The following is a 16655-nucleotide window of genomic DNA, read 5'->3' as shown; positions in this document are numbered from 1 at the left end:
CCACTTTTTATTTTTTTACTATTTAATTATACTCAGCTAAATTCTCGTGTCGAAACAAATTAGTACACTTGTTATGAGACGGAGGGAATAATTTTTACTTTTGTTATATGAGAATGAATATTTTGATACATTGACTCTATGGTTATATATATAGTGTGGTTTTAGCTTGAAATAGTTTTCAGAATAACCAAATTTCTGAATATATGTTAACCGAATCAAATTTTTTAAAATAACTAAATAAAAATATCGATCCATATGATAAAATGTTACTCGTCTTGAGGCCATTACTTTAGATTAAGGGCTCGAACAACAATAATTTGAATTGAAAGTTTGGTACTAATTGGTTGAATTTAGGGTGATTATAATTGCGACAAATCAAAATAGTATTTTCTTGTTTACGAGGATCAATAATGGTTCCACATTTTCTTTTGATAATTCAAATTCTTGATTTATTGATTAAAGGGAAAACGTATTATCAATTGAGTTGTGCTTCGTTTTCAAATTAAAAAATAAAAATGGTTAATTTGCAGCACTTTAAAAGTGACGTGTTGTAATTGCAGATTGAGTTTAAGGTGGTGATTAATTTGGTTTGTAACTTAGCCCAAAATTTAACGATATTTACCATTACTTCGGAATTTGTCAATATTTTACATATAATAAATATCTATTTATTAACTTTAAACCTTTTGACTTTATAGGAGTACTTCTTATTCAATAATAATTAAGAGTAATATTAACTATTTTTTAAATAACACACACAAAAAAAAAAGATGCAACATATTAACACAATGTAAATAATGTGTATATACCATGAAAACTACCAATATCTACGTTTATGAAAAATATATATAAAAAATACTCGAAAAATTAAGAGGAAGTGCGTATTCACTATATTAGCTTATAAGGCCATTTTTATCGTGTTGTCAAATTAATTAGTTAATTGCATATATAGCACGAATTGTATTGTTGCAACATCACTCTTTGTCCTTTTTACGAGGAACACGATTCAAGTTGCCTGCACAAAAAGGAAAAAGCTTAAGATTATAATAATAATGATGATGGGGATGCGAGCTAGCTTGCACTTGCACACTGGAAAACTTGTCCACTTCAAAATTAATCTCATCGCTTTCGTCATGTTTTTGATATATATATATATATATATATATATATATATATATATATATATATATATATATATATGGTGTGGTTCTATAGAGAACTACATTATTTGTGAAAACGGGAGAACCATCAAATCTAATGCATCCACTGTAAAAATTAATGCATTCGTTGTTAAAATTAATGCACTAAAAAAAAAATGCTCCCTTCAGGATTCGAACCCGGGATCTGCATTCATCCAACAAGATGATGCATCCACCGTAGATCTTGATGATCGAATGGCTGAAAATGGTTCTCCGGTCTTCTTTTATTTATGGTTCTTTCTTGAACCTCTCCCTATATATATATATATAGAGGGGCGCGCTCCAGTGAGATCCCCTATTTTTCGTGTAACATGAGTACAATGAATAAGACATATAATACTAATGAACAAGATGTATATATATACTGATGAAAAATAAAATTTAAAAAAATCGTAATGAATAAGACATATATACTGATGAACAGGGCCGTATATACTGATGAATAACAAAATTTAAAATATTCTGCTCCCTCCAGGATTCGAACCTCCCTCCAGGATTCGAACCCTGCGAAAAAAAATCACCCTCCAGATACAATATCAGCCATAGGATTGATAAAATAAACGCATCAAATCGTGCCCTAGATCTCATTAAAATTAGGGGGTCTCATTGGAGCGGTCCCCTATATATATATATATATATAGGGTAGGGTTAATATAAAAACCCCTCTTAAGATGAAAACTAGGAACCAATTTAAAGCCATTGATTTAAATAAAATAGATGGCTGAGATTAAACTACAGATGCACAATTTCGATTGCATAGATGCACAATTTCAATTGCATAGATGCACAATTTCGATTTGCTTGAGTATTTTGCATTGTTGGTTTCAATTGCATAAATTGCATATTTTTTAAGTGCACAGTAAAATATAATAGATGCACAGTTTCTTTTGTTGACTAAATCCTAACCATTAGATCTAAGATTTAAAAGGTCAAGATTAGGTTCCTAGTTCTCATTTTAACAGAGGTTTTTATTAGAACCTCTTCCTATATATATATATATATATATATATATATATATATATATATGGATTGAATCAAATAATATTTTATTTTAAAATATAATTTATGAATAATTTTTAGTTCTAAATTAGATCGTGAAAATCTATAATAAATTTATCATTTTAATTAGTTTATTTGTGGTCCTACAAGATTCGAATCTCATGGAAAACAAGAATTCACTTTTTTAAATTCATCATTTTTCACGAGAGTTAATTCATCATAATTCACCTAAAACTTATCAATACTCACCTTGCCTAGTTTATATTTTAAAGTGGATTTGTATGTCTAACTATTTACTACTATATCATGAAGTTTGTGGATTTATATTATTATCATTATTACAAGCTGAATAACAGAAAAAAAAAAAAGAGAGAGAGAGAGAGAGAGAATACGAAGTTAAAAAGCCTAATTCTTGGGTATATTTAAAGGTCGAGGTTTCCATTTTCTGCATGAAGAAAGGGTGAGATGAGGTTTGTAGTGAAAAAGTTTTCAAAAAGTTGCAATAGCATACTGCATACCTGCCCATATATGTTAGTCAGTCTACATACTATTTAGAAGAATTATAATCGCGCGTCAAGCTCCACAATTTATTTAGTTATTTACATATACCTAGTTAATTCTAACGTGAAATGTATTTCATAAAAATCGAAAATTTTCAATGGATAAAAATGAACTTAAGCTAAAATATGATAATAGCATGCATCTCCATTCAGCTAGTTAGCGTGGCTTTAATTTAGGCTTTTTAGTTGTTTCAAAAAAAAAAAAAAAAAATAGGCTTTTTAGCAATGTAATTAAACTTTTAATTTAATTTATTTTATTTTTATCAGTAAGCTACAATGCGAAGGAAAATTAAAACTGCTCGTTAACCATTTATGCACGACAAGACGTTTTCATGTAAGTGAGAGATTTTTAGTGTTTTAATTTCCACCCCTCCCATCTCCCAATTCAAAAAAAAAAGACAATAAAAATGTATGGAAAAAGTTTGTTAGAATTTATTTTTCTCCTATCCCAACACCCAAAATATTGGCATGTGGTGACGTAAATCTGTATATGTTGGTTAGGAATGGAAATTAGGGCGTAGAATGTAAGGTTTATTTAAATCGGTAAAGTTTTTCCTTTTACTAGATCGGGATTTAAATCATTATAACGAAAAATTAAAGTTTATTTAAATCTTTTTTAAAAAAACGTGAATCTACAAAAGTGGAAAGCAGTCATGTTGACTTAAAGAATTTTAGTAGTTCAAAAAGCATTTTAAAAGTAATATTAGTAAATAAAGGCAAGATATCTCTTTAGAATACTAAGATTCACTGCAATTATAGTCGTCCCAACTAAGAAAGTAATGTTCTCCTAGGTTGTCGTGGATACCTAACATCACAACCAGATGCTATGTATAGTAGCTAGTCCTAAACTAATTACTTATGTAGACAAAAAATATTATTTATTTTATTCAAAATTTAAAAGGATTTAATTATTTTATTGTATTGTTGATATTTTAGTTATTTTTAATTTATTTTCAAAGAAAATTATTTAAAAAACTTACAAAAATAAAATAAAATAGATAACTACTCCAATGTAGATAATACAATGGGCGTGTTTGATATTGGCTAATACACTGTATTAGATAATTTAGTAAAGATCAGTCTAGTGTTTAGTAGGAGTATTATTTAGTAATAATGCGGATGACCCGATTTAATCTCACGACCCAGTATTATTAATCCCGATTTCTTAGGATTAATAATACCACCTCCCTCCTAGGATTAACTTAAACCATGATATTCTGTATTTAGCCATGATAGCAAACACCAACTCAATATTAATAATATCTATCATTATCCACGCTAAATATCCTGGTTACAAATTATCCTACATAATCCTTTACTGAAAACGAAAACCAAACGAGCCCTAATATATATAAGTAAATATTTTTTTATTTTAAAAATAAATTAACTAAATCATTTTTTTCTCAGTTTAACTAGCTAGTTTGTGAGTAGACATAATGTGACTGCATAAAATTAGGGTAAATATAACTTTAAACATCAAACTATTTTTGCACTATCAATTTATTCTAAACTATCGGAAAAAAAAAATACCTTGAATTATAAATTTTATATCAATTATGTCATTAGGGAACTTCTACAGAGTCTGATTGCATAGACATAAATCAAAAATCATAATTTGTGTTTTTATTCTTTCTTTATAAAACATTTCCATGGTACTGTACTATATGTTCCTTGCATGCGCGCTTAAGAGTTAGGCTCTTGTTATATAGTCACATTTAGCATGGTTTTTTTTAATATTGTTGAATATGTCATAATTTTAAAAAATCGTGTGATGATAAATTTGAGATGTTTAATCTCATATATATAATTAAACATTCTATTATTAGACCAATATATATACACACATATATTTAGTAGGTTGTGGTTTCCTTTTTCCATTTTTATTCTTTCATAATTGTTAATTAAGTTGACATCATCGTTACGACATAAAAAATTGGAAACATTTGCTTTGGAAATTCGCAGGAGATTTGTAGCTAGCGTGACCAATTGCAGATGAGGAACACTAGTCAAGACTCAAGTAGTACGCAATTAGTCGGTAGTAATTAAATGTTAAATTTCATTTCACCGCCGCATGATTTAGTTCTTTGTTTCTCACTGTCTTTATCTGTTTGAAAATTCCATAAAATATGCAAATTAAGTGTGTATATACACAATTCATATAATACAATTAATGTTTGCTAATTATGAAAAACATGAACAAAACGAAACTTGAAATAACTTAGAGGCCGCCAGTATTTAAAGACTTTTCTGATACTTGAAAAAGACCTAGAAATTTGATAATGATCTATAATGAATGTCGACGAAAAGGATCGAGTTCATACTCGATGTGATCGATACCATTATACTGCCTTCATTCGTAAAAGAACTTTTTAGGAGAAAGTGACACAATTTTTAAGAAAGGTTGTTAATGTTGAATCTATTAGGAATGACGAAAATGTGTTGTAATTAGTATTGAGAGTGATGAAATAAAGGTCAAAAGTAAGGGTAAATGGAATATTATGAATGGTGGAGTATAATTCAAAAATAAGTAGGAATTTTTTTTGTTGATGTCCTCAAAATGAAAAGTATGAAATTCTTTCATGCACATAGGGATTAGGGAGTATGTATTATTTTGTGTTTGTGTTTACTCTAAGTATTTTCTTTAAGTAATCATATCGGAACTGATTTAATTTTTTGCTTGTACTTACTCTAAGTAATTTCTTTAAATAGTCAAACAATTTCAGATGGAAATACTCTCAATTCATCATATTGTTCTCTAAATTACGTTTTCTTTTAATGGAACCGATTTAATATTGGAACGAAACTCTACGCATGTTTGAAATGGAATGAGCCTTAATAATAATATTACAAGCAAATTAAAAAAATAAAAAATACAAAATCAAAAACCAAGTCCAAATCTCCATTCTCAGCATTAAATTAAACCTGCAAACGCCTTCGCTTGCACATATATATACATAGTTTGCGATGTTCAGTTCTGGCTTCTTTTTCCTCTTATCCTTCTAATTTCTCACAATCTTATCTTGCCAAATTCAGATCTAATTCTCAATTTCAATATCACATTGAAATTTGACCCCTTACGTGTTCTTTGACTAAGTTAATTATATATTACTCCATCCGTTCACTCTACTACGTGTGGTGCGGTTTGGGCAAGATCGAATTTTAATAAATAGCTGGGAGATATGTAAAATTAAGTGGAGAAAGAGACTTACCAAAATTGATTTGTTAGTCAATTAATAAATTGTTTGTTAGATGAGTTTTTTGTAAATATTGAGTGCGAATAAAATTAAAAATAAACACCATAGTTATTATGAATGGATCAAAATGATGAAAAACCCACACTTTTAATGGACAAATGAAATATTACAATTTACAGGCAAAATGAGGAAGAAGAAAAAGATAGCAGTTTTTTTTCTAATTTTTGCATAAAGAATGAGGGAAAAAGAAGATTAGCAATTTTTCTGAACTTCTGCAGAAGAAATTGTGGAGGAAGAAGAAGATTAGTAAGGATGTGGCACTATGAGTAGTTTTTATGCATGAGTTGATTTAGTAACAGAATAATTTATTGTCTGAGAGTCTGAGACTAAATGTCTTAAGTTTGAATATTCATCGTTACATGATTTTTTAAAAATAAATTGTTAAACAATATTTAAAAAAAAAAAAAAAAAACATGCTAAATGGAAATTAATTTATAAAAAGAGCCTAACTTTTACGCGTGCAAGGAACATACATGAATTAATCCAGTCATGCACCATGGAAAAGTTTTGTATTAAAGAATGACCAAAAACACAAGTACTGATTTATGTATATGCAATCAGTTTCCGTGGGAAGTTTCCTAATAAAGAAAGAGTCAGACAGCAGTGTGGGAGGTTTGTAATATATCTACTTGTGTTAGGTATATTCACGACAACCTAAGAGAACGTAGTTTCTTGGTTGCGACACAACTATAATATTTGCATTAAGAGGGTGTTTGGCTTTAAAATATAGGTTATAAGTTATTTAGGAGTTTATAATTAGTTGTTTAAGAGCTTATAAGCTCTTTCAAAGTATTTGGCAAAATAAGTTCCTAAAGAACTTATAAGCTGTAAAATTAAGCTCTAAGAGCTTATAAGCTCCCAAAAAAATAAGTTCATCTACCCCAATTTATTTTCTCATTCTCTTATAAGCAACAACAACATTTTACAAAAATAACTCAACTATGATTTTTTATTTTCATCATATATCATTCTAATTTCATTTTTCTTCAATTTTCTCTCTTTCACAAAGATTTCTCTTACTAACTAAAAATTCTCTATCTAACTTATAAGCTCAATTACCCAAACACTTAACAATTTATAAGCTCTTAAGAAACTACATCTTATAAGTTTTTGAAACACTTATAAGCTCCAAGAGCTTCTAAGCTCTTTAAATAAGCTTAGCCAAACACCCTCTAAATCTTACTATTCTAAACGAATATCTTGCCTTCTCTTTTTTAATATTTCTTTTTGAGGCATTTTTAATACTTACTTTTAAATGCTTTAGAATTACTATAATTCCATTAAGGGGTGTTTGGCTAAATTTTTTTATAAGCTTATAAACATCAACCGCTTATAAAATATTTTAAAATTTAATAAGATGTAATTTTTCAAGAACTAATTTGTCAAAGTGTTTAAATAAATAAGCTTATAAATTAAAGATAGAATTTTGACTTAGAGAAAAAAAAATCTTTATTAAAGAGAAAATCGAAGAGAGATGTATATGAGAGAAACAATAAATCATGGTAAAATAATATTTATACAATGAGTGAAAATCGTGGAAAATGAGTGAAATTAAATATACTTTTTTCTCTTCTTTTTCATCAAAGTAAACGCACCTTAAAAGAAAAAAAAAAAAAAGAGGTTTTTTAATCTATATATACTCGAACTTTTCTCATTTTTTGATTTTGCACCCTTACTTTAAAAATCTGCCCATATATATCTGAACTTTATATTCTTTCTGATTTTGCATCAGGTAAATTTCTATCCCAAATCGTTGCTGACATGGAAATTAAATTAATCGAAGTTTGAAGTGCATAATGAAGCAGATAAGTTTGTTGTCAATGTGAGATCTAGAACATGTAATTGTAGGGTTTGGAGATGTCAATCTGACTGTCATATCAACAACGATTTGAGGGTAAAAATTTGACTGGTGCAAAATTAGGAAGAATATAAAGTTTAGGTATTTATAGGCATATTTTAAAGTTGGAATTCAAAACTAGAAAATGAAAAAAGTTCGAGTATTTACAAGCCAATGCCCCAAGAAAAAACAACGTTAAACTAGATCCACCAGAAAGACTTCTATCTCTCATAATTGGTCGATGCCCGGAGTAAAACATCAACAAGTTTTGGTTGAACTACAATTTTTTCAAACACTAAGTAGGAAAAACAAACTTCATAAAAATGCACCAACAATAATTTAAGATGAATTAGAATTCTACGATATCCCACATCTTGTGATAATATAATTTCTATATATTGAGCTAATTTTGTATTTAATCGTATTAGCTAAAGTAGAACTGAGAAAATCAAAAGGCAACAAATCTACACAGTAAAAAAAACTTAAGGATAAAAAAAAATATTTGATCTGTTTTGTAAAATAAATCCTTCTGACAGACACACTCTTATTGAACAGTTTTAGTTGGAAATACTGCAATGGTTGCAGCAGATTATTAGTAAAAATCTCAGAGAAGTTTGGGGGCATTTGCATCAAGCTAATTGCCATGGATCATTACGTATAAAAGAACCTTAAAAAAAGTAAAAGAATTAGAAAAACGAAATGTAATAGCTGTCCAAATTATATATGATAAAAAAACCATGTTAAATGTGATCAACTCAAAAAATAAAAGATACTAATACTAATAAAAATATCAATGCTATAAACCGAGTAATGCAAGAAAAACAAAAAAGGAAACATTGGTGTCAAAACGACATAGTTTTACTTCAAAAACTAGCTACGCAGTGTGTGCGCCTCTGCATGCCCTGCCGAGCACAGGATATATATTGTCTTGTTATCATCTACTATATATTTTAATTCAACGTTCAATTAATTATTGAGAGCATTACACATTCTAAACCTATTGGTATTCGAATAGAAAAAATCAAATCGTGAAATAAAAAAAGTAAAAATCTTAGATATTGTATAAGTATATCCGAAGGAGACAAATTAATTAAAGAAGTAGAAAGCGTGTACAATTATAAGTATAATCGAGGAAAACAACATAATTAATGTGATGATGGTAAAGATTGAATTGAAGATACAAGTAGTAGTCCTAGTAGGAGTGGGATGATGAATAGAATATGTATAAATTAAGCACAACATTGGTGATTGAAGTAATAAGTAAATTAGGTTGATCATTAATTCCATAATTTGTGTGGGAGAGAGATGGCGGAGTTTGGTTACGATTTGAACCCGTTCTTGTACCACAAAGACGAATACGCGAGAATAGAAGAAGAGTTGGAGCGGTTGCGTAGCTTACAACAAAGCCCAGAAGACGGTGGCCATCCGACTCCGACGACTCATCAGCCCCTTGCTTCTGCTGAAGAAGAGGATGTCAGCTCTCAACCACCCTTGCCTCTTCCATCGCCCACTTAATGCACTCCATCTACTCAAAATCCATATACATTAATTTTTTTTTTGTTTTTTCCAGATTTTTATGTGATATATTGTGTAAACCCCATTCATCAAGTCTTATTCTATTATTAATTAATGGACTTACATTACATATCATTATCTAGCTACGTACACTTCATGCTTCTCAATCTCAAGGATTCCAATTTTCGGCCAAAAACAGAAGCACCAAAAATATCTTTCAAACACAAAAATGTATACATGCATGCATGCGCGTTAAATATAAACCCATAGGGATTCACAATGGCCTGATTTTCATTCCCAATCAATACAGATTTACGCTCAAAGTGCTCCACATTTGACATTGATACATTAAAGTTATGCTTGGTTTGGTATGATGGTGTGGAATGAGGAGGAATGTAATAAAAGTAGGACTGAAATAACAAAATTTGGTTGATTTCTATATTTGTTATTCATAAGTAATACGAAATAAAATTCTTATTCGTTTAATATAAAATTAAGTAAAATGGGTATTTTTCACGACTGAAACTTAATTTTATCATGACCTACTACGTGCTATAAGCTACTACCCAGCCACCCAATGTAAGTGTTAGTATATGAGAAACATACAAAAGTGGAATGCGGCCATGTTGATGAATTTTAGTAGTTCGAAAGTAATTAAAAGAATAAATTAAAAAGAAAAAGCAATATATTCCTTGAGAATACTAAGATTCAATGCAATTATAGTTGTCATGCAAAACTAAGAAACTAATATTCGATACCTAACACCACAACAGATAGAAACTTTCCCACGCGACCTCTCTGACTGCACATGTGCTTAGTTTTTGGTGTATTTCTTGTGTTTTGGTCTTTGTTTATGAAACTTTCCATGGTGACTCAATTATATAGTATATTATTTGCATGCTTAAGAGTTTTTTATGAAAACAGAAAGATATTGTATTAACTATGAATCATCATCAGTAACAATATCTTAATTACAAGAGGGCTTCTTCCACAAATGTGGTTGCGAGCATATTGAGGCAATCTAGGTGCAACTTTATTAGCATCTCTAAACATATGAAAGACTCCAAGTAATAAACATGAGCGCGCAGCCTCCATGATTTCTCGTATGTTGTCGGAACAATAGAGTTAAGGCTATTGTTCACTACAAGAATTTTGCTAATAGACAATAGACAAAAAACTATTGTCTATTAAAAAACCAGGGGAATAGAAAATCAGAATCAAAAGTTCCCAATCAAAAGTACATACTACAACAAATAGCTCAGCCAAGGAATTACATATATATATGTGAATAATACCAGAAAATCTAACAAATATACAACAATACTGTGAAGACCAACCAAAGAAAGGGAACTCAATACTACATGCTTCAATTTTGGCAAAATCATGACATTATCTAGAAGCATGTTTCAGCAATTGTCAATGACAAAACCGATTAAACTTCGGTTTTGACAAAGCATTAACTCCAGTAAAAATTAGAGTACTCATAAGCTAACAGAAACATAACACCAAAAACAAGCTCTCCATCTCTAGTGGCAGGTCCAAGACTGACATGATCTCTTCCTTTGGCTCTCTGGTCTTTCTCTTCGACTACAAGAATTCAAATCAAATATTAAGCACATAGAAATTTTCGCGCTTTATCAAAAGCCTTCATTTAGTACTAAAAGATATTCTTCAAAACTACTGACTATGTTAACAACGGATGCATTTTGGTCCAATGGAAGGCGTGCAACGTAAGTGTTCATGAAAATCCACTGTTTTATCTCACGTAAACATTTATTTCAAAAATTCGGGTAGCACTAAATCAAGCAGCACTCACAAATCTAGATTAAACTAAAAAACAAGACATGTTTTCAAATAAATGCAACATTGAAATCGAAGCAATGTAAGCAAATTGGAAATCAAATCGAACTTGAGCAATCAAATAAATCAGCAAAAAAAATAAAAGACAAATTTTCATATCGAAACTAACAATTGAATCATAATGCAAGCATGTATTTGAAAAAAGTGAAAACATAATGAAATCAGTCTAATAGTTAAAAGATTGACTCTGTAACTAAACCTAGAATAAGAGTAACATAAGCATATTTTTGAAGGATTAAAAATGACAGCTGTGGGATTTGAACCCACGCCCTTTCGGACCAGAGCCTAAATCTGGCGCCTTAGACCACTCGGCCAAACTGTCTATATTTTTAAAATAACTGATTAATGCAATATACTCGATTTTATTATTTATAACACCAAGTATTGTTCAGTCTTGGGATTGATGCAAAGACTCCAGGAATCCAGACGACTAGGCGGTGACCCGTTAACTCTTACGCGAAGGCTAAGCTTATTTTAGAGAGCTTATAAATTATTAAAATTTATTAAGTTCTAATATTTGTAGAGCTTATAATATTAAAGTATTCATATAATTAAATTTATAAGTTAGAGAAAAAATTGTGGGTTAGAAAGAAAGTTGAAAAGACTTGAAATTGTAAGAATATATAATAATAATAACCAATCATATGATTATTTTTATAAAATATTGTAAGATTGTTATTGTATAATTCCACACATTTTTCAATCTAGTTTTTAATAGTCACGAAAGAAGATTTTAATTAAAATTGTTAACAAAGTTTCTCTATAAACACACAAACTAATAAATAATAGGTCGTCGACTCGGGCGTGCTTCAAGGGGATAGATTCATAAAAATGGCGATCTTAGGCAAAGTGTCTTGTACAGATTAGAAGAAGAGAAGCGGAGGAGATGAGGTCGATGGTAGGAGAGAGCATGATAAGTTTATTTTAAAGGTCATGGTGATTGGTGATACTCTAGAATCAATTTTTTTATATATATAAAAAGATCTTTTAATACTTAATAATCTATATATAATACTTCTAAAAAATAAATAATCTATTTATAATATAAAAGAAGAGCTTTTTCACCTCTAAATTTTCTCTATCCTTTCAATTTTCTTACTAAATTTTCTCTATTCTTTTTTTCTATTTTAATTAATTTCAAAAAAATTGTTAACTTCAAATTAGTAAAAAATATTCAATATGTATGTTAAATTAAAGATTACGAAAAGATCTTTAATTCAATGTAAAAATTATAAAAAATGAATTTGAAATGAATAAATTATGATCGTTTAAAATGCCAAAAGTATTTTTTGTTTTCTCTCATTAATCTATAATGTTGAACATCACTATTTTTTCATTCGTTAGTGAAAAAATAAATAAATGTCGTCTTTTTTCTTTTAAAAAAGTTTACATGATTGTTTAATTATAATTACTTTAAATTTGAGTGTTTTAAAATTGTAGTAGTAGTTTTTAATACTATTAAGGAATATGAATTTTGTATTAATTTTAATATGAATTTTTAAATGAAAAATTAGTTATGTATCTTAAGATTATAATATAATATTATATATATTTATTTAAGTATGTGTACGAATTATATATTTATTTGTATAAACATATTTGTGGTTATATTTTTTTTTTACATTATTCGTATTTTCGCTAATTTTTATTTAGTTTTGAGCTATTTAAAGATGAACTTTTAAATATTAAATATAGAGAGAGAATATAGTCTAATTTAATATTAAGTATAGAGAGAGAATATATTGCCAAAAAAGGAATGAGCATTTGTAATGGGACGGAGGGAGTATAATAGAATTATATATAGTCTATATTAATATTATTAGTATACAGAACCGATCACCTGCTCACCGTGGACAAGAATAACGTGCCCACTATTGATGTGACAATGTTAATTAGGAAGGAAAATTAATAAATCTTACTCTAATTATAATTGTCACATCAGTGGTGGGCACGTTATTCTTGCCCACAATGGGTAGGTGATCGGTTTTGGTATAGCATATAACAGAAAAGGTTAAATATATTTATAAGTATGATTATGATTATAACATAGTAAGTTACATCTAAGTTACATATACAACAATTCACAATAAGATAACAAATAAATCAATTTTCTCAAGTAAATGAATAGGGAGTATAATGAATTACATGAGATGTGAATAATGTATATTTTGTTGTGAACATGTAGTAGAATTTAATTACTATAACGTTATTATAATTGTTAGATGTTGCTCGTTAAATAAACAAATTTAAAATAAGTTATATGTACTTCACCGAATTTTTTAATTGACATATTCGGTATATTGTAATTCTAGTGTAAAATCGATAATTTCGTATACCGTGAAATTACTATATATCTAAATAAAGTATTGTATATCCTTCATATCATACTTAAGGTATACCGAAGATAAATGTAACGTATAAGGTATGACATTTTTGGTATAAGTTATCGATCCACACCTAGTAAAAACTAATTTGGAATAAAATCAAGAGGTGGGATGCCCACACCTACTAAAACATAGAGCGTTGGATGATACAACATCACATAGTTGAATATGAATGGTGGGTATCTGAGAGTAGGCCAAACTGGCCTTACTCTCTAGTCGAATGGTTCGATACGAGGGTCATGCTCACTTGCCATTATCATCCCGGTGCAAAGGCAGGTAGGGCACATTACCTATAATCAAATCAAAATCAAACACACAGGAAATGTGCTAGGACAAGGAAAATATGTAGTACTAAATCTTTTCCAACTTATTATTTTTGCTATATACTGTATAGGTCATATATCAGAAATTACCTTTCCAGACCCAGAGCAATTTTGACACCTTCTAGTAGTTGGTGCATTCAACGGCCGATCGGTAGCGTTTGTTACGATGGGTTCGATGGACACACACAAACCGCTTGCTGAACAACGGGCACATGACAAGTACCCTATCCAAAAATATAACAAGAGATGAAACGTTACATATGAAATCACTCCAGAAAACCTTCAAGTATGCAAAAGATGGTGAAGGCTATAGATTTCTCTAAGTTGAAACATTTAATATAATCAGTTATCTTCGGATTGGGCCAACCAGAGGGAAAAAGATCAAAGGAAAAACTACATATAGCAGCTTCACAAGCAGGGCTTGCATTAAATATTATTCAAGGTTTAGCCGAGAAAGCTAACACTTGTCGCAGCTGTGTTTGACAAACTTTGAGGAACTATGCTTTCTTATAGAGTTTTATGATAGCAAGACTTGAAAATCTTGATTTTGTCTATGTAGCATTAAGTATCACATCAACAATGAAGCCGTTATTTAAAGCAGTTCCTAGTTTTCGAAATGATGTTGATTTTTTTTTTTTGTAAATAAATACCAGTGCCATGACAATATTTGCATCTTTTTTTCTCTTGCTGCTCGACATTGTTAATCTCCAGCAGCATCAATGCTGAAATAACCCCCACTGCACCACCTGAGAACGAGGCTACGATAGGATCTACCTGACTGTAACAAATAAGAGCAAGTGTTCCTTAATTCCATGCATAATCAGATTTAGCTCAAGAGCAACCATTTTATGGTAAGCGCAACAGTTTTGGCCTAAAATTTAAGCATTCGCACACCTTAATTGCATAGGCAAATGCATTTTGCATATGAAGTCTTCATATGAAGTTCCTCCTATACCCAATTTTAGCTCAAGCTGCAATGCAAAAAGATTTGACATTTTGAGTTCATCCTTTTGAACAATACATAGGAATGCCCATAACATCTTGCCTCAATTATAAGAAACAAAGCAGGCAGAAACATTTATGGACTGCTGCAACTTCTCAAGATAGGAGCTTACAGTTGGTGCAATGAGACCCCCAAATACTATAATTCCAGATACGAATGAAAAGCTTGTCAAATACAGCTGCTTCAGTGTCCTTGGGGTCTGTATAAGATATTTAGAAAAGATGATAACATCACGGAAAATATTATGGGAAAATATGAGTATGCTGTCTTTAAGCCGCAAAAGGATATCCCACAACGAACAAGTAAATTGAAGAATGTAGATTAGCCGAACTTCAACAATAATACTATCATGTGCAAGATTATACAGGAGAGTTACAGGAGAGTTACCACAGCAGGAAGAAAGGGAATTGATGACGGTATATCCGGCATCTCATTTTCATCATCAGGCTCGTATTTCATGCTTTTAATACGTTGTTGCACTCTCAACCTCCTCAACTTCAGTGAAGGAAACAAATAAATATTATATCGTGTCGACCAAAATCCTCTTGTACACTATTGAAAAGGGGGTAAAAGCGGCAAGAAAATAGATTATGGAAACTACTCACTTCTTCCATAAGAAGAAAAATTTTATTGCGTCTGCTTTTAATGTTGTCTTGGATTTCCTGCAGCTGCATCTGAACAAAATCCTGAACAGTCTCAGGCCCTTCTATAATGCAGAAATTGCTGCAGAATTAATAATTTTAATGTTAATTATACGACAGAACCCAATCTCAAGATAGATGTTATCATCAAATAAATTATGGATGCAAGCATCTAATATTATCATGATGATCTCATAATCCGAGGGAGGCCTTAAATATGACATTTTTAATAGGAAAAAAAAAAACAATTACTGAGAGGATTTTGACATGAATTATTTACTAATGCAACAAGTATTCATATCATCAAAGCATTCCAGAGTAACCGGTTAAGGTTCATGATAAAATGAAATTCAGCAGAAGCGAAGATTCAATTCTGAACATTGTACCAGCCAAAAAAAAATCAAAATCAAAATTGTTTCACATGAAATTGCCAAAAACTCAGTTCTGAATTATGATGCTCCCAAATTAAATGGTTGCAAGGAAATCAAAATAAAAAAATTAAAATCATCCTTTCAGCATCTGCAAATTTCAATTATGAATTCTTCAAAGGGAGAACCCACAAAGACACGAGCAAAACAAAGTAGTAATTACAACTGACTGGAAATCCAGAAAACACAGTTACGAAATAAAAAAGAAGAAGAAAAATGAAGGAGTCTTTGTAGAATCAACCTTGCGCCGCTCTCTCCAGGAGCGCCGGAATTAGAGGAGGCATCGTTCGGTGAAGACGAAGCTGCAATGAGCTTGGTTCTTGAGTTCCTAAAGAAGAAGAGGTGTTTTGGGCACGCGCTTCTTCCGGGGAAGATCGGCTTGCCGGAAAAATTAAGTTTGGAAGCGTGGGGCGACGATGGCAGGGGCGTGTAGAGATAGAAAGAAGCCATGTTGCTTTTAGCAAATCATCCAAATTCTTAGAGAGAGAGGCCGGCGAGGATAGGGGATGGGCGGGTTTGGTGTTGCGATGAATTTGTCTGGAAGCAGTGGAGACACTCACAGAATTTTCGAGGAATCTTTAACTGACCCTTCACAGCTCTCTCCTACCTTCCCTTCCTACCTGGCTCTCATCAATTCTCCATATTTTAAATT

At 30.4% G+C, this 16655-nt stretch overlaps 1 protein-coding gene and 1 non-coding gene across 2 annotated transcripts; both read right to left on the bottom strand.

Annotated features, from left to right (window-relative positions):
* Positions 1 to 11466: 11466 nt before the first annotated feature.
* On the bottom strand, positions 11467 to 11546 carry TRNAL-UAG (transfer RNA leucine (anticodon UAG)). Its single transcript has one exon. It is a non-coding gene; the product is annotated as a tRNA-Leu (tRNA).
* Positions 11547 to 13580: 2034 nt separating this feature from the next.
* LOC131002278 (protein ORANGE-LIKE, chloroplastic-like) lies at positions 13581 to 16655 on the bottom strand. Its single transcript, XM_057928762.1, has 8 exons — positions 16245 to 16655; positions 15540 to 15657; positions 15322 to 15429; positions 15047 to 15133; positions 14826 to 14902; positions 14582 to 14709; positions 14022 to 14155; positions 13581 to 13898 (listed from the first exon to the last, which is right to left on the bottom strand). The coding sequence occupies exons 1-8, from the start codon at positions 16451 to 16453 to the stop codon at positions 13821 to 13823; spliced, it is 939 nt and encodes a 312-aa protein (XP_057784745.1). The 5' UTR covers positions 16454 to 16655; the 3' UTR covers positions 13581 to 13820.

This window comes from Salvia miltiorrhiza, unplaced genomic scaffold, assembly GCF_028751815.1.
Source record: "Salvia miltiorrhiza cultivar Shanhuang (shh) unplaced genomic scaffold, IMPLAD_Smil_shh fragScaff_scaffold_101, whole genome shotgun sequence".
Taxonomy (NCBI): domain Eukaryota; kingdom Viridiplantae; phylum Streptophyta; class Magnoliopsida; order Lamiales; family Lamiaceae; genus Salvia; species Salvia miltiorrhiza.
This window is presented reverse-complemented; position numbering and strand designations above follow the sequence as displayed.